Genomic DNA, 17,424 nt, shown 5'->3' with positions numbered 1-17,424 from the left:
TCTTGTTTTGATGTCTGTCTCCTTCCTTCTAGACTATGAGCCCGTTGTGGGCAGGGATTGTCTCTATTTGTTGCTGAATTGTACTTTCCAAGCGCTTAGTACAGTCCTCAATAAATATGATTGATTGAATGAATCTCCCCCTTACAGAGGGGAACGAGGACAGAGTGAATTGATGAAGGTCTCAGCGGGGGATACCCCCTGGGACTCCGTACTTCCAGCTCTGTGCCCCTACTCCTAGAGTGGGCTGCCAGACTCTAAACGACAATTAGGACCATTTGTTAAGCGCTTACTATGTGCCAGGCACTGTACTAAGGGCTGGGGTGATAGAGCGAGGGTAGAGCTGATGGTGTGGCTTACAGTTAGCTCATCCTTCTGTCCTCCTTCACGACTGTCCATGTTCGGGACCAGAATGGATTCAGGAACCGGGCTGGGCAGCCCCTGCTGCAATTGGCATGGGTCAGGGGGTGTCAAGCTAGCTGGCAGGCTCCCCACTCTTTTCCTTGGCCAGTGGAGGCCCGGGACTTACGAGCCAGCTCAGTGACTGTAGGGCCGGCCTCACTGCCGCCCTCCTCATCCTCATCCCTGTGCCTCCTCACCAGGGGAAGGCTATGGCTCTAGGGAGAGGCCCCACCCTCCCCCCATATTCTGTGGGGGGCAGCTTTCTCCCATCCCCCCACAAGGGGAAAGGAGACAGACTGCAGGAGAGAGAAAAGTTCCCATGGTTATTGCACAGAGAATGGCAGACTGCCTCATCTCTGCACAGATATATGACCTTCAGTCATTTGCTATTTCCCCTACCCTTAATACTTACAATATATAATTTAAAGATACCTACATTAGTTACGTTCAAGCCTGTCTCCCCCTCTAGGACTCAAAACTGATTAGGTGTAGGGAGTGTTTCCACTAATTCTTTTATACTCTGTTAAACCCTTAGTACAGCGCTCTCTGCCCCTACAAAGCGCTCAGTTCATTCTTTCAATCATTCAGTCGTATTTACCGAGCGATTACTGTGTGCAGAGCACTGTACAGAGCGCTTGGAATGTACAATTCGATAAATACCACTGACTGCTTGAATGGGCCAAGTCTGTTTCTTCACATCCGGCTCTACCGAAGGGAGTTTTACATGATGGCCGTCTGCAAGAAAAGCACCCGACCCAGCCCAGAAAAGAGGTAATTACGCATTTATTAAAAATTCTTTTGCACCAAGAGGCAGTTAAAAATTCATAATTTAAAACCCAGCCACTAGAAAAAGGAGGAAGAAACAAAACTGTGCAAATGTCGAGAAGGAGTGGAGGGGGGGTGGAGGCCTGCGGCCTGCCCTGGGGTCTACCAAGCCCCTGGGAGCGGCCCCTGAGGCATAAAGCAGCAGCAGATGGAGGTGGGGGACTCGCCCCTTCCTCTCCCCCTCCGGGCTCTCAGTAGTGTAGTGTGGCACTTGGTTGGGTTGCTTGGATGCAGCCTCGCCACTCACTCAGCTGTGGAAGGACACAAGGGCACAGGGTGAGCGGGCACCCTGGCCACCCCGCAGCCATCCACTACGGCCTCCCCAGCCCAGACGCCCCACGGGCTGGTGGGGGGAGCCAGGGGAGGAGGACAGGTTTCTGCCTCCCTCCCCACGGGAACCTGGGAGCATTTGCATTAACCTGCCCAGATCAGGCTGTCGGGGAGCACGTGCACACCCCACACCCATCAGGCTGCAGGGTCACCGCGCCAGCTCCTGGGCGGCCCGTCCTGGGCCCGGTGGGGTTTCCACAACTCGATAGCCCGAGCGCAAGGGGATGGGTGAGAGATGGGGGTCGGTCTCCCCCAAGTCAAGTCGGAAGTCAGCAAGACGCCTCCCTTTCCGTCATTCTCCAAACCACCTACCTCCACCGTTGCTGAGGCCGGGTCCCACTGACACCCCTCGCTGGGGCTGCCACTCCCCACAGCTCCTGCAATCACACAAGGTTGTAGGGGAGGGAGTGAGAGGTGGGAGCTCTGGGAGGGTGGAAGAGATGGGTCCCACAGAGTTGGGGAGGAGAGACCGAAGGCTATCCCGAGCTGCCCGTCTCCCACAGGGCCAGTGCCGGCCCCGGACTGTGGTGTTCTTGGGGGGCCTGGGTGACACACGGGCAACTCACCCTCGGTCTCCGCCCTCCAGTGTCATCCGGATCTCCTTCAGGACTCCTGCAGCCAAAGCGAGAGGGCAGAGGTCCGCATCTGCCACCCCAATCTGGTGCCGGCCCCCCACCCCTCCCTCCGACCCCTCCTCGTCTGCTGGGGGCAGGGGGAAGGGGTAGGAAGGCACAGATCCCAGTAACCTCCCCAGCTAAAAGGTGGGACCTTCCCCTGCCCTCCTCACTCACTCTCATCGCTGAGCAGTGCACGTTCCATTGCAGGCTCCGTCCGGCTCGCTGAAACAGAACGGCGGCCCCCCGGCCCCACTCAGTGCTTGTGCTGCCTACCTGGGCAGACGGTTCCCAGCTGCCCACCCCCCCAGCCCCAGGCAGACCGCTCGCCTCACCATCACCGTGGCCTGCTCCGCTGGAGTTCCTGCAGGGGCCCCTGTGTGCCGGGGAGAAGAAGGCCACCCTCAGAATAAAGCCAGAGAGGCCGCTAGGACCAGGGGGCGGAGGGGTCCCCAGGCTCCCGGGGAGCGGCTGGGGGCGTGTCGGGGTGGGGAGGGGTGTTGTTGAAGGTTCTAAAGACCGGATGGGTGTAGGGAGGTATGGTCCAAGCCAGCAGGAGGGACTGGTCTCAGGGATCCAAACCCTGTCCTGAGTCTGGGCCTCACTGGGCCAGGGCAGAGTCAAGAGATGCTCTGGCTGGGGTGGGAGAAAGGGAAGCGCGGGACCCCTTTCCGGAAGTGGGACCAGGACCAGGGGCCCAGATCCCGCCTCCCAACTCCCCGGCCCCCCGCCCACCTACCTGGCATTGGGTGAGTCCTTCTCGGTGCCGGCCCCGTGGAGGGTGGGGCTGCCGCTCCCGCCGCTGGGGAGGCCCACCAAGCACCGAGGCTCAACCAGCCACTTGGTGGAGAGAGAGAAGCGCTCAAACTCGGACGGGGAGATCAGATAGAAGCCTGTGGGAAAAGCAGGAGGTCGGGGGGGGGGGGACTGAGGCCAACCTCCCAGCCCCCGCCCCTCGCCAAGGGAGGCGTGGGACAGGTCGGGGCAAGGGGAAGGGCCCGTTGGCAGTTGCAGGGTTGGAGAGGCGGGGGGCAAATACCTTGTCCGTACTTGGTGAAGACGCAGGAGGCGATGCCGCTGACGTCCTCCTTGCGGATGCAGCCGTAGCGCACCTGGGGCTTGAGGCAGGGCAGGGAGATGACCTGTACGTCTCCCAGGCTGGTGAGCACTGCCAGGTGGTGCTCCCCGTACTCCTCCGCCTGGCGGCTGCCGAACCGTGCCGCGCTCACCCGACGCACCCGCGACCCCTCCAGGGCCGTCAGCTTCAGCTTCAGCTTCGCGTTCACCTTGGGCAGCGTGAACACCTGGGTTGGGGGCGGGGAGAGGGAAGGGGAAGCATGAACACCTAAGGGAGACCCCACCCAACCCTCCCCCCTGACCTCCCCCTTGGCCCACCTTAAACTGCTCCTCGGACACGACGAGGAGCTGGTGTCCGCCTTGCATGTCTGGGCTTTTGGAGAGGTCATGGGCCACTTCGAGGGGCTCGGGGAGGGGCACGCTGTGCCCGTCGAGGACGAGGAGCCCAACCACAGGTGCCCGGTGCATCAGCTGGATCTCCTTGGCTGCAGGGTGGGGGCGTACAGGGTTGAGGATGGGAGGGTGGGCCATCCCCTCCCTCCACTTAGGAAGGTAGGGATTTTCGTGGGACCAAGAGCCTCCTGCACCCCAGGCGCTGAGGGCAGTCCCCTCCCCGACCCCCTTGCTCACCCTGCTCCGCCCGGACCGGCTCATCCATCCTCCTCTCGGCCGGGGGGACGCGCAGGGAGAAGGCGTAGACTGTGCCCCCGTTGGTGCCCGCCCACAGGGAGGGGCAGTGATGGGAACCTGCAGAGGGCAGAGTACTTGGGCCACTGGTCTCTCCCAGGAGGGGCATCCAGGACCTCCCAGCCTGCCTCCTGGGGGAGACCCACCTGAAGCCCCCCACCACACCCCCCGGCCACCCACCATCCCGCAGGAAGGTGTCGGCGAAGTACAGCGTGCGCACGAAGCCGGTGAAGGAGTCCTCGGCTGAGCGGGCCTCGATCCTGCGCTGCACCGGGGCCAGCTCCATGTCCTGTGGAACCCCAGCTCCCAGCCTGACGCCGCTCTCGGGCACCTGCGGCCCACACCGGGAGCGGGGTCAGAAGGCACCCGCCAACTCGGGGGCCTCTCCGCCCCTATCTTGACCACACTGGGGGACTCCCACCTGTCCAAGGGCATGGATTCAGTGTTTTCTTTGTACCAAGCCCCGCGCTGAGGCAGAGGCAGGGTGGGTCCCTGCCTCCCACAGGGACCGCCGCCTCCCCCCCAACTCTGCAGGAGGAAGATCGGGAGGCTCAGAGAGGTTCAGTGACTTGCTCGAAGTCACAGAGTAGGCCAGGCTGGGGGCGGGGGAGCTGGGACTAGAACTCAGGGCTCCTGACTTCCCCCGGTCGCCATCCTCTCCATCCCCTCTCCCCCTCCAATCCTGCCACCCCTCCCCGCATCACCTCCGAGCCGCTGGCCATGCGTCGCTTGCGGGTGGACACCCGGCTTCGGCGCATGCGGCGGAAGGACTGGCGCAGAGACTTCTTCAGGGACTTGACCCGGGAGAGGGGCCCCTCCAACGCCAGCTGGTCGCTGGGGTGCAGGGTACACCTGGGGTGGGGGCAGACAGACCGTCACGCCTCCCACAACTAGGGGATGGGATGTCAAGTGGTTCCTCATGGAATGGCAGGGGACGGTACTAGAAGTTCCCTGTGGCCGCTCCCGACACGGTAGGATATGGATGTGCCAGGAGGCCCCCGGCGGTCCCTCCCTCCCTCCCCGGTGAACGGCAGGGGGAGGGACACTCACTTGACGAAGACCTGGCGCCTCTGCTGGAGGTCAAAGAGGCCGAAGCCGTGGCTGGTGCCGAAGGCTACGAGCTTCCACTCGGAGTGCAGGGCCAGGGAGGTGACCACGGCCGGCGGCTGGCACTGCACCAGCACAAAGGGCTGGAATCCCGGCTCGAAGTGGACCGGCCCCTCCTGTGGCCTCAGCCGCTCGTGACCCTTCCAGCGGTAGCCCTCCTGGTCCTGCAGCAGGTCCGCCTCCACTTGCACCACCGCCTGCTCCGCCGCCTCGTCGTTCAGCTCCATCACCAGCACCTGGGCGGGAAGGAGGGGATCAAACACGGACATGCACACTCTCACACCCACACACTCCTCTCCGCCTTCCCCCCGGATGCCCGAGTCTAGCACGGCCCAGTGAAACCAACACGGGCCCGGGAGTCAGAGAACTTGGGTTTTAATCCCAGCTCTGTCACCAGTCTGCTGGGTGACCTAGGGCAAGTCACTTCACTGGGACTCAGTTCTCTCATCTATAAAATGGGGATTAAGGCTATGAGCCCCATGTGGGACAGGGACTGTGTCCAATCAGATTACCCTGTATCCACCCCAATGCTTAGAACAGGGCTTAACAAATACCACAGTTATTAGTCAGTGCACACTCAGTTCCAGTGGCCCCTGGGGGGGGGTGGGGGGCACCAAGGCAGTTTAGGAAAGTAAAACAGAAGCTTAAGCCGTTTCCTGCCCACAGGGAGCTTCCTCTCAGGCCCCCTTGCAACACCCCTTCCATCCCCACCCCAAGGAGCTGAGCACTTGGGCTGGACGCACCTGCCCCGCCGTCCCTGCCACAGCCAGGTAGCCGCTGTACTTGCAGAGAAAGATCTTCTGAATACCCAGGCGGGGGTCATCACTGTACGGGTCGAAGGACCCCACCTGTGGGGCAAGAGGTCAGGGGCCGACCGCCAGACTCATCTCCTTCCTCCCCCGCCCCCCGGCCCCACCCCTCCCCGGCCCTCCACCCGGCCCGGACCTTGCGCAGGGGGGGCCACTCGTCCTCACTCAGCGAGTTGAGGTTGTCGTTGTGGTCGGCGTCGGTGAGGAAGACGCCCACAGTGCTGAGTTTATACAGCAGCTGCAAGCACACGCCCGAGGCATCCCAGAAGCGCACGGTGCCATCTTCGTGCCTGCAGGCAGAGGAGCAGGCCAAGGCCCAATGAGCCCACGGGGTCCCCCATCCTCAGGGGGCTTTCAGGCAGGAGGAGCACAAGTCAGGGAGACGAGGGAGGTGCAGGGGTACCCAGGGAAAGGGGTTAGGCCAGGAATGCTGTCTCTGGATTGAGGGGCCGCAGTGGTGGGGGGAGGGCGGGGGGGGGGGGTGCAGTTATCAATCCTTCATTAGCAATGCAAAGGAACAAATTGCTGCTTAAAAAAAAAAACTTAAGTAGTTGTAAATTGGTGATCCTTGAGGTGCTAATAGAGAGGCACATCAGGAGGATCAGCAAGGGGCAGTAGCTCCTTTTTCAGCTGCACAGAGGTAAAGACAAGCTTTGTAAACTTCCTCTTCTCCCTCTGCTGTTCATCTTGTATTGTATTTGCACCCCTTATTCAAACCTCCCTCAGCCCCACAGCACTTATGTCTGTCTCCTTAATTTCTACATGTATATTAGTGTCTGTCTCCCCTGCTTTATATTATAAGCTCACTGTGGGCACGGAACTTGTCTACCAATTCTTGTACTCTCCCAAGCACTTAGTACAGTGCTCAAATACAACTGATTGATGGGATAATAATAATGATGGCATTGTTAAGCACTTACTATATGCAAAGCACTGTTCTAAGCGCTGGGGGGGATACAAGGTGATCAGGTTGTCCCAAGTGGGGCTCACAGTCTTAATCCCCATTTTACAGATGAGGTAACTGAAGCACGGAGAAGTTAAATGACTTGCACAAAGTCACACAGCTGACAGATGCAGAACCGGGATTAGAACCCATGACCTCTGACTCCCAAGCCTGGGCTCTTTCCACTCAGCCACCCTGGATAAACTGTTTGCCTTCCACAACCTTCTGGAATGTCTCCAGAAGGAATGAGTGTGGTGGTGGGGTAGGGGGGAGCAGTGGGGTTTGGAGAAGCCCCCTACCCGGTGAGCAGCAGGTCCCTCTGGGGTGCATCTGGGGCGAGGTTGGTGCCCCCGTTGATTGGCCATGCCTGGAAAAGACCCCGGGAAACGCTAGGTGAGATCTCTGCCCAGAGGCCAAGTGGCAGGCAGAGACTGGGGGCCCAGGGTGGGCAGTGCCAGCTCTCCTGGAGCCAGCGCCCGACCCTTGCGGGTGCTGATGGGCCGGGACTGGGTGTGTATGCCCGGGCACAGACCTACCAGGGGAGAGTAGTGCGTGTTCTGCTTGGCGCCTGCCCCGATGATCCTCTCCCACAGCTTCAGGGGGATGTTGGACACGTGGTGGGAACAGGTGATGGCCGAGCAGTGCAGCGAAGCCAGGTACGGTGGCCGCAGGGTGGGCCAGCCCGGAGACCGCAGGTCCACCACCACCAGCTCCTCTTCCGCCAGCACCACCAGGGCGCAGGGGTCGTCGAACTCTGAGGGCAGGTGTGAGGAGCCGATTTAAAACCCAGGCGGCCGCCCGTCCCTCTGCTGGGTCACAAGCCCTGAGCTTAGCCCAAAACCCAAGCTAATGAAGATGCCCGCTAGAGCTGTGAAGCTCTTATTACATACCAGGAACCGTGTTAAACACTCGGGAAGGTCATCAGGTCAGACACAGTACCTATCTCACGTGGGACTGATGGTAGGGCGGGGGGAGGGGGGAAGGTAGGAGGGACCTGGGGGGACCTCGTTATGGGTAATTAGGGAAGGAGTTCTGCTTCCCCTCCCGCTCTTTGATCTTGGCCACCCCCAACCCCAACCCTGGGTTACAAGACTGAATCGTGGTCTCCCTTTTCTCAACCTCCACCCCCAGCCCATGTCTCTCTCCTCTGGATGGGGGTCTCCACAGCCTCAGAGCCCTGGGGCGGGGTTCCCCAGGCACTCCCTACCAGCCGTCGGGTCGTGGACCAGGACGGTGAAGTCAATGATGCGGGAGGTGAAGTCGAAGGCTGTCTGCTGCCCATCGTGGAGGACGGAGATGCTGTGGCGGTCTCCGTAGCTGGCCCGGGGCAGCCCCCCTTGGAACAGGACAAAGGGCAACCTGGCAAGGGCACACAAGGCCAGGGACTCCGGTTAGGACCCACCCAATCCCACCCGTTGGATCCCCGGGACCCAGCCCCCTGCCCCTTAGTATGCAATGGACCGACGGGGTCCAGAGGGGTCAGCGTGTCCACCCCTTGCAGCAGGGATGGGGAGGCCTGGGGACTCTCACCCTTTCTTGGTGGTCAGCCAGAAGATCTTGGAGATGGCTTTGCAGGGAAAAGGGCCTGGGGAAGAGCAGAGGTTTCCAGGGCCTCAGAGAGATTCAAGAGGTGGGATCCAGGCGCTAGTCCCCCTGCCCCCCACTATCTGCCTAGGTCAGGGCCAGGCTTGCTGGGGCTTGGACAGCAGCTCGTGCTAACTGGTCCATGTTTCCTCCCTTCCTGCCCGGGGTGGGGCAGTGTGGTGGGGGGCGGTGGGAGGGTACAGAGGGAGAGACAGAATGGATGTGTGTGTGCTGGGGGGAAAGGGAGAAAGGGACAGACACCCCTCCATCATGGGAGAGCAGGGAAACACGGGCACCTTTATTGGGGTAAGCAACATCTGTAGTCAGACCCATAGAGGACTGGTCCACCTTCCCTCCCTCCCTCAACCCGGAGGCCGCCCCTGCTGACCGTAAGGCACCCGGCTCTCCAGGGGCTCAGGCGACGGACCGTCCGCGCTTGACAGCGGCCACAGGCTGTAGCTCCCGTCCGAGTGGCAACTGACGATGAGGCGCCCGTCCCGCTGCCAACACACGCTCTCCAGCTGCTGGAGGGAAGCCGAGTGGTCGGACCCCCTTCCTGGGCCCGACTCCGACTCCAGCCAGCCTCCTCAGACCCCTGGGCCCCTCCACCCCTTTCCCCGAAGTCCAACTTTTCCTCCTCACTCCCAGCACCCTCCCCCAGCCCCCCACCCCGGGCTCTGGCATCCAGGCTCTCCCTGCCCCCACATGCAATCAGCAGCACTCATTTATCTCCATTCGTTCGCTCTACTCCCTTCCCACCCCTTGCGCTCCCCTTCTGCTCCCATAAGCAGGAGCTAATCCCTGCCCACCCGCCCCCTCCCTCCTCCATTACAATGGAAGCCCTGGGAGAGCAGGGTCTATATCTCTGGAAACTGGTGGTGGCCCCTGGATGCTCAATCCTGGAGCCACCCGCTACTCAGCTCGGCCCTAGGAAATCCACAGTTCTGGACCGGTGTGGTAGCGCCCTCCGCCCCGGATGCCCTGCCAGGTACCTGACTGCCGAGGAAGTGCTGGATCGGCCGGTTCTCGGCCAGGTCCCAGACCACCATGAGGCCGCGGCTGTACCCGATGAGGACCCGGCTTGGGTCGCGGGGGTGTTCCTGCAGGGCCTCCACCGTCTCCAAAGCCCGCCGGAGCCGGGCATCGTCCGGTAACCTGGACCGGGGGCCGGTACGGTCAGTGGCTAGCCAGGGGCCCCGCCCAAGCCCGCACTAGACCGAGGGGGCGGACCGCGCCTCCGGCGACCAGCAGCCAACCCCTTTCCCACTCCAGGCCCGGCCCTAGCAAGACGACGTCGGGAAGACCTGCCAGGTGCCCCCAGCGTCGGCTGTGTTTCCGTCCGGGAGGTCCGGGGCGGCTCCCCCCCAGCCCACTCACCGCTGCAGCACGTCCTCAGGGCTGATGGTGCGGCCCTCCGGGACCTTAAAGGCTGGAATCTCGACCCCAAAGACGCTGCCGCCCTCGGTGCCCAGGTACAGCAGCTCCCGCGAGGAGTGGGGCAGGATCACCGTAATCTGGGTGGCGCTGGGCATGGCCCTGGTAGTGGAGGGAGAGGCCCAGGAGGGGGTGGCGGGTGAAGGGGCGCGGAGCCTGACGCCACTCCTCCCCAGGTTTTCCACTCCCCATCCCCAGGGTCAGCCCCCGGTCACTCTGCTGCAGACCAGGGGTTGACCGCGGATACTGGCGGTGAGGTCCCGGGCCCCAAGCAGCCCCACGAGCCCACCCACGGCCTGGAGTCCCTCTCACCCCGGGGGGCCGCGCAGGGTGAAGCACCCGTCCTCCTGCAGTTCCGACACCTCCTCTCGCCGCTGCAGGCTCCACAGGTGCAGGCTGCTGTCGTCCAGGACGGTGACCAACTGGGGCTGCAGGAGGGACAAGGCGTGTCCCGTCGGCCACCCCCGTGGCACCTCCGCCGCCGCCCCCCGGACGGTCTCGCCCCCGGCCCCCTCACCTGCCCGGGCAGGAAGTGGATCAGCAGCACCGCGTTGTTCTCCTTGTGCAAACCCATGAACTCCACACCGGGGGCGCCGTAGCTGGGAGCCGTGGCTCAGGGTCACGAAGACCACGACTGGAAGACCCTTCCCCTCCCCACCCTACTTCACCTGCGGTGCCCCCCCAAGCCCCAATCTCCCACCTTCTAAGGCAGGCCCTGTGCTGACAAGGGGAGTGGGGGGAGGGAGAGGATACAACGCGGTAGAAGGACAGGGATAGAGGAGAGGATACAGTGCAATGGAAGGAGGAGGGGGATGAGGTAGAAAATACAGCGCAATGGAAGGAGGAGCAGGAGGGGGGAATACCACATGACGGAAGGAGGGATGGGCGGAGGGCAGGCGGCCGTAAGGATACAGTTTGATGGCTCCGGAGCGGGTCCCGATGGCCATGAGGCGCAGGGTAGGGCTGTAGCCCAGGGCGCTGGGCTGGTGAGGAAACCCATGCTCCACTGTCTGCGAGACAAACACAGCCCCCCACCCCATCAACAGCAAATCAGCCGGCGGTCCCAGGGATTACTCCCGGATGCTGGACCCTCACAGACGTCACCTGGGTCAGGACAGAGACCCAGGCTCAGTCTGCCCAGCCCCAGTCTCCCCTGGGCTGGGAGATGGGGTTATGCTACGTGATGGCCAGTCCTGAGGTCACCCATGCCCTCCCTGGGGACTCTTGTCACTTGCCACGTTTGCCCAGAAGCAGGCATGTGGCAGCTGGTCCTGGTGGGGATCTCGATGCGCCCCTCTCTCCTGGGCGGCCTGTTCCGGGCAGCGGGGACCCCCGAATCCACCGCCCCAGCCCTACCAAGGATGGCGGTGTGGCCCAGAGAAGATAGCTTGAGGCTGGGGTCAGAAGACCAAACTGTACACTCCGAGCGCTTAGTACAATGCTCTGCACAGAGTAAGCGCTCAGTAAATACTACTGAATGAATGAATGAATGAAAGGAGCCCTGGGTTCTCAGCTGGGGCAAGTCTCTGGGCCTCCATTTGCTCGTCGGTAAACTAGAGAGGAGAGAACGGCTCTCCCTCCCAGTTACACTGTGAGCCTCGGGTAGGACGGGGACCACATCAGACCCGACTCTCTTGTTTCTGATCTAGTGCTCGGCCCAGGGCAGGCACTGAACCAGGCGGTGTAACCGAGGCCCAACAGGTGGGTAGTGGCTCTCCCAGCCAGTGAGGGCTTTGCCGGTCAGTCTCCTAAAGTTTCCCTCATAGACCCCCTCCCCCCAAGTCCAACCTAGCCCAGCCCCCTGCATGCAGGGGGATTCAGCAGAGGCAGATGGGTCTGTGACCTCTGACCTCCCGGACCAGTTATGGCAAAAATTTCAGGAGTCTGGAGAAGCTGAGATTAGGTAGCCGAGTATCAGGAATGTAAACAGACCTGGGGAAAGGGGGAGGGGAGAGGGTCCATGCCGTGACGGCCCCAGGCTAAAACCCAGACCTGAAACTTGGGGTGGGGGTGGGGCAGGGGGCAGACCTGGCACCGGCTCATCTTCCCCCTAACAGGGAGGCCGCGGCCACCTGGGAAATCCCACAATCTTCTGCTGGAGCCTTCCCTAGAGAACATCAGACACATGCCCCTGCCTCAGGGCTGGGCGGCCAGCCAACCCTCCTAGGTGACGGTCTAACTTTGATCCCTCCCGCTGCAAGGCCGGCCCTTCTGGTTCCCAGCGTGACCTTTTTTGCCTGCTCCCTCCAAGACAGGCCCACACTTTCAGCCCCGCTGTCTGGCTGAGGGTTGGGTGTGGGGGGTGTCCTTCCCCAGCCCCCCTGGCTGGTGGCAATGCAGGAGCAGAGGAGAGGCAGAGCCTAGTGGGCAGAATGAGGGGTTGGGAGTTCAGAGACCTGGGTTCTAGTCCCAGCTCTGTGCCAAGTTCCCTTGAACGAGTCATTGAATGACTCTGGGCTTCGGTCTCCTCATCTGTAAAATAGGGACTTAACAAATATCCACTTCTCCCTCCTTCCCTATTAGACTGACAGCTCCATGTGGGACAGGGATTGTGCCTGATGATTACCTGGCGCCCGTCTCAGCGCTCAGTACTGAGTGAATGCTTCAAAATAATCATAAAGGAGGCAGTAGCCTGGACTCTGGTGTGAGGTCCCCTAGGTAGGGGGAAGGGTAGTCCCCAAGAGGCCTCTGAGAGGGGCCTAGGAGGTGTGGAGTAAGAAGAGGATTTCTCCTGCCACTGCAGCTGCCCCGGTGGACACATGCCTGTACGCGTGCATGCGAGACCGTGTGCTGAGGGGTGACCCGCACAGCCACGGGGTCGTTAGAGAGGAGGCAGGGGGCTGGACCAGATGACCTTCTCTGGCTGAGATGGCCAGAGCGGGAACTGGGGTGTGGGTGACGCACGGAAGAGAACCCCAGTAGGCCCAAGCCAGGACAGGCCGTCCTGGAGAGTTACTGACCGGCAGGAGCCCCCCGGGCCAGAGGGAACGGACCGGTGGTGGCCTGGACCGGTGGAGGCGAGGAGAGAGGTGTCCGGGGCCGGGCGTGGGGGAGGGGGAACAGGGAAGCGGTGGCAGCTGCTGGAATGTGACTCTGTGCACGGAGCCTGTTTTGCTGGTTTCTGTCTGGGACGTTCCGCGTCCCGGGAGAACCTGGAACCTCGCCCTGCCCCTCCCCGCCGGATTCCTGCCATTCTCCTGCCCAAGGGGGCCAGGGTCACTTAGGGAGGAGGAGGCCGGAGGAGGGAGAGGAGGGGGACGGGACCCTCAGTCCGGCTGCTTCGTTAAGACGGTCCGGCCCCACGGAACCTTCCGACTTCTGCCCAACAATAGAGGCGTGAGATGCCCGTGCCGGGCCTGGGTGTTCCCTGAGGGCCAGGACCGTGGCTTTCACTTGCACGGTCTGTGTCCTAGTGCCCAGGTCCACGTCAGGCCCACCGCGAGGGTGCAGTGAATTTGGCGGGTGCCAGCACTGTGGGCGTCTCGGCAGACATTTCCACAGCAGTCCCACCGGCCGACCCCAACCCCTCGGGATCCCCCCGGGCCACGGCTGTCCCAGCCAGGGTTCCGAGGGGCGGCGAGGACCAGGCCAGAAGTTGGAGTCCCTGAGATTGCCCCCCCTCGCTAGGGTCCTGCCCCAAGAAGGCCCTCCCCTCCAGTCCCCAGAACCCCCCACCCCACTGAGCCTACCTTGTTGAACTGGAACAGGTCCCGTTTGAGCCTCTCCCGGGCCGGGTCAGGGCCCGACCTGAGAAATCTCCTCATCTCTCCGAGGCTCCTCCTGCCCCACCTGGAAGTCAAAGGCACAGGTGAGTTCCTGGTCGGCCTGGGGGCAGAAAACCGCCCCCGTGGGCCCGCGGGGTCGCTCCCTGACGCCGGCTGAGGACGCCAGCCGGGCCCCATGGCCAGGCGGAGGAGGCGGCGTGGCCTGGTGGCAGGGACTGGGAGGTCAAAGACCTGAGTTCTAGTGCTCGCTGTGGCCCTGGCCTGCTGTTCGACCTCGGGCAAGTCAGTGACTTCTCTGAACCCCCATATCCTCTTATCTAAAATGGGGAGGAGAGACCCCTGCTGAACCCCATGTGGAGGGTGAGCCCCTGGCGGGGGGCAGGGACGGTGTTGATCTGATCACCCCGTGTCTGTCCCATCAACACCATCCGTGACCCACGGACCACCTCCCAGGGCGGGCGACTGGCCCGGGAGATCCCCACCTCCCTGACCCCACCTCAGCCCCTCCACCTGGGCAGGAGGGAGCCCCCGCGTATGGGTGGGAGCGTGGGGGAAGGCGGGAAGCCAGGCCTTTACTTCCGGAGTCAATGAGACTCAGTGAGCCGGAAGGTTCATCGGTTAATCATTAACCAGAGTTAGAAAACCCTGGAGAGCCAGGCCTGGGAGCTGCAAGAGAAAGGGGTCCCCCAGTCTCAGTTTCCCTGGGTCAGTAGGGTACTGGGCACTGGCGTCGAGGGGCCCACTCTCTGGGAGTGAGGGGTCCTCCACCGAGCAAGCCAGACACCCCAGCCACCCTCCACCTCTCACCACAACAGAGAGTTTCCCTAACTCAAAGCAGCAGCTCTCTGGCCCGCTGTCCCTCCCCGAAAAATGGGCAGTCGTCCTGGAGCTGTGCCCCATCTCCTCGATCCAGCGGCGAGCCCAGGCCACAGACACCGGTCTCGGGCAGTCCTCCCAACAACACCCCACATCAGAAGGGACCCCACGGTGTCTAAGTCACCAGGAACATCACAGGGTCACAGACAGCATCCCCTAGGCAGCTCTGGGGTCTCTGCAAGGCAGCGGCAAGACCCCTGGCTTACCAGCCCTCAATCTCCTCCACATGGGTGCCAAAACCCAGGAGGAGGAAGCGAGGGTAAGGAAGCCTCCCGCTCGAGATAATGACCGCCCACCCGTCCGACCATCGGCCGGATGGGGCGGCACCACGGGCATCTTCTGCCTTGGTGACCTTCATCCCAAGGAAGGGCCTGGCCCTGGGGTGATAGGCACCATAGCAACTCTGGAGCCCCTGGGTGGCCTCTACCTTCTCCTCCTGCCCGCTGTGACTTTGGGAAAGCCGCTTAACCTCTCTGCGCCCTGGGAGAGGGTGTGGAGTTTCTCCTTGCAGTCTTGGCTTCAGCCCCCAAGGGCCTGCCCCCGACCCCCGCTTGCCCGCAAAGTGACACCAGCAGGGGAATCCCAGGCTCCACAGGAGCGCTCTGGGAGCGTAAGCTCAGTGTGGGCAGGGAACAGATCTACCAACTCTGTTATAAAACGCTCTCCCCAGCGTTTAGTACAGTGCTCTGCACACAGTAAGTGCTCAATAAGAACGATTGATGGAGTGATAGTAACTGAGCAGACTGGGAGCCCGTTGGGGAGGGGGCCTGGACCCAGTGCACAGTTAGCGATCAACTGGTGGCAGCGCAAACAGGTCGATCCCCTGGAGCCCTTGCTCGACCCCGTCCCGCCTCCATCGTCCCCGAGGATGTCCAAGCCAATCCGTCAATGTTATTTATTGAGCACTTACTGTCTACAGAGCCCCGGACGCAGAGCGCTTGGGACAGACCAATACAACAGGGTTGGTAGACACCTTCCCTGCCCACGAGGAACACAGAGTCCTAGATGGGGAGACAGACATTCAAATGGACCAGGGAGGGGGAAATAGCCGTGAGGGCCCTGGGCCCAGCAGGCCAGATGAGAGCAGCTCTGGCACCTCATCGCCCCCGGACTCGTCATCTGGATTGACCCCGAAGGGGCCCGGCAGGCAACCGGAGAGAGCCGAGTCCTAGAGCCGAAACCGTCCGAGAAACCGTCCTTGCTCGACTCCAACCTCTACCCACCCAGCTCAGCTACTGCTGGTGGCCGCCCTTAAAGGCTAGTCCAAACCGCTCTCTTTCGCCTGCCCTGACCCAGAGTTTGTGCCAGACTTGCTGCTCTCTGGGCAGCCCCCTTGCGATCCCAGCCCGGGACCCCTCGGAGACGCCCAGCCGTGCCAGGGCGGGCGGGCAGGACTCTCTTCCGTGCCCCGACCTCCCTGCCCGCCGGGCCACGTGCCCGGAGGAGCCAGAAGGAGGAGGCGGCTTGGTGGGAGGGAAACAGGCCATTTTGGATTCCCAGTCCCTTTGGGAAAGTTCATCAACTCGGCCTCACGCACCTGCAGGAGGTAGGGCGGGAGTGGGAAAGTAACAGGTGGTGAGGGAGGGAAAGAGGAAGGGAGGAGGAGGAAGAGAGGAGACGGGCGACAGGTGGTGGAAGGAAGGGGGGGGCAGGTGGTGGTGGGAGGAGGGGACGGCTGGCAAGAGGAGGGGTCAGGTGACGGGAAGAGCAAAGGAGGAGGGGAAAGGTGATGGAAGGAGGAAGGAAGGAAGGAGGAGGGGACGGGTGATGGAAGGAGGAAGGAAAGAGGAGGAAGGGAGGTAAGGAGATGGGGAGGGATGGGGAGCAAGTGCTGGGAGAAGACGATGGTGGCAGGAGAGGGAGGAGAGAGAAGGGGACAGGGGCAGGGGGAGGAGGGGGGAGGGATGGGGGCCGGGGGATGGGAGAAGAAAGGAGGCGGATGGTGGCAGGAGGTGACGGGAAGGGGAGGGGAGGGGTGGAGGGTGGACAGGTGAGGGGACGGGAGAGGAAGGGATGGGGGCAAGAGGAGGGGGACTGGGGGCAGTGGGACGGGCGAGGGAAGGGGAGAGGAAGGGCCGGGGGACGGGAGGAGGGGCGTCCCTCAACCTGGGGGGGCTGGGCCCGGGCTGCCTCCGGCCCCCGGCCCCTCCTCACCCCCACCGCGGCCGGGGCAGGGGCAGGAACAGGGGCAGAGGGTCTGCCGGGCCTCCGTCCCACCTGTTACCTCCGGGGACCGGTGGGGCGAGGCGGCCCAGGCCAGCACGTGGGGGCGGGCGCCGACCCCCCCCCGGGGTCACGGCAGCCGCCCCCTGCTCCTCCGCCCCCCAGCCCCCCTCCGCCAAGCCTGCAACCGGAGCTGGAGCGCGGCGGGAGGATGAGGCGGGGCCAAGTTTGGCCGCGAAAGGACGACGCCCGCTACAGGTGTCGGGGCCGGGACCCCCCGCCTCCCCGCCCCCACAACTGCGGGGACCCCCGCTCCCTTCCCCTCCCCCCCGCCGCGAGGGCAATAGGGGGGTTGGGGGGGGGGCAACTCTCCTTAGGCGGCCCCCCCACGCCCCCTCACCTGAGGTCTCGGCGGCTGCTGGACCTCCCGGCCGGCTGCGACCCCCCCCCCCACCCTCCGCTGCTGCTGCTGCTGCTGCTGCTCCTGCTCCTACCGCCGCCGCCTCCTTCCTGGTCACCTCCACGGCGGGGGCGGGCCGGGCCGCGCGCCCCCTATTTACATAAGTGCGCGGGGCCTCATGAATAATCAATCAGGGCCCGCTCGACCCCGCCCACTCCCCCCCCCCCCCCCCGCACGCGCGCCACCGCCCCCTTCCTGGTTACCTCGACAGCGGGGCGGGACGCGCGCCCCACATTTACATAAACGCGCGCGATAGGTGGAGCCTCATGAATAATCAATCAGGGCCCGCTTGGCCCCCGCCCCCCACGCCGCCCTGCTTCCCTCCGCCGCGGGGCGCGCGCCCCATATTTACATAAACGCGCGCGCGGGGCGCGGCTCATGAATAATGCAT

The 17,424-nt window shown here is 63.0% G+C and overlaps 1 protein-coding gene across 2 annotated transcripts; it reads right to left on the bottom strand.

Annotated features, from left to right (window-relative positions):
* Positions 1-1,162: 1,162 nt before the first annotated feature.
* Positions 1,163-17,017, bottom strand: LLGL2 (LLGL scribble cell polarity complex component 2). 2 transcript variants are annotated; one of them, XM_029057071.1, is made up of 26 exons: positions 16,974-17,017; positions 13,499-13,598; positions 10,722-10,819; positions 10,327-10,408; positions 10,122-10,237; positions 9,753-9,911; positions 9,368-9,530; positions 8,764-8,899; positions 8,322-8,376; positions 7,999-8,150; positions 7,328-7,545; positions 7,091-7,158; positions 5,985-6,138; positions 5,783-5,887; positions 4,983-5,275; positions 4,637-4,784; positions 4,113-4,263; positions 3,876-3,992; positions 3,564-3,730; positions 3,208-3,472; positions 2,908-3,061; positions 2,504-2,544; positions 2,346-2,393; positions 2,121-2,166; positions 1,867-1,931; positions 1,163-1,475 (listed from the first exon to the last, which is right to left on the bottom strand). In XM_029057071.1, the coding sequence occupies exons 2-26, from the start codon at positions 13,571-13,573 to the stop codon at positions 1,468-1,470; spliced, it is 3,084 nt and encodes a 1,027-aa protein (XP_028912904.1). In that variant the 5' UTR covers positions 13,574-13,598; positions 16,974-17,017; the 3' UTR covers positions 1,163-1,467. The 2 variants fall into 2 exon arrangements, with proteins under 2 accessions (XP_028912904.1, XP_028912908.1); XM_029057075.1 differs by having other exon boundaries at positions 8,764-8,896.
* Between the last annotated feature and the right edge of the window lie 407 nt (positions 17,018-17,424).

This window comes from Ornithorhynchus anatinus, unplaced genomic scaffold (genome assembly GCF_004115215.2).
Source record: "Ornithorhynchus anatinus isolate Pmale09 unplaced genomic scaffold, mOrnAna1.pri.v4 scaffold_264_arrow_ctg1, whole genome shotgun sequence".
Classification (NCBI taxonomy): domain Eukaryota; kingdom Metazoa; phylum Chordata; class Mammalia; order Monotremata; family Ornithorhynchidae; genus Ornithorhynchus; species Ornithorhynchus anatinus.
This window is presented reverse-complemented; position numbering and strand designations above follow the sequence as displayed.

Excerpts from the sequence above, each read along its gene's own strand:
- LLGL2 (XM_029057071.1), bottom strand. The coding sequence starts at position 13,573 with ATGAGGAGATTTCTCAGGTCGGGCCCTGACCCGGCCCGGGAGAGGCTC. Across the intron at positions 10,409-10,721 it reads CGCTCCGGAGCCATCAAACT|CTACGGCGCCCCCGGTGTGG; the intron begins GTATCCTTACGG and ends CACGGCTCCCAG. Across the intron at positions 7,159-7,327 it reads ACACGCACTACTCTCCCCTG|GCATGGCCAATCAACGGGGG; the intron begins GTAGGTCTGTGC and ends GGTCTTTTCCAG.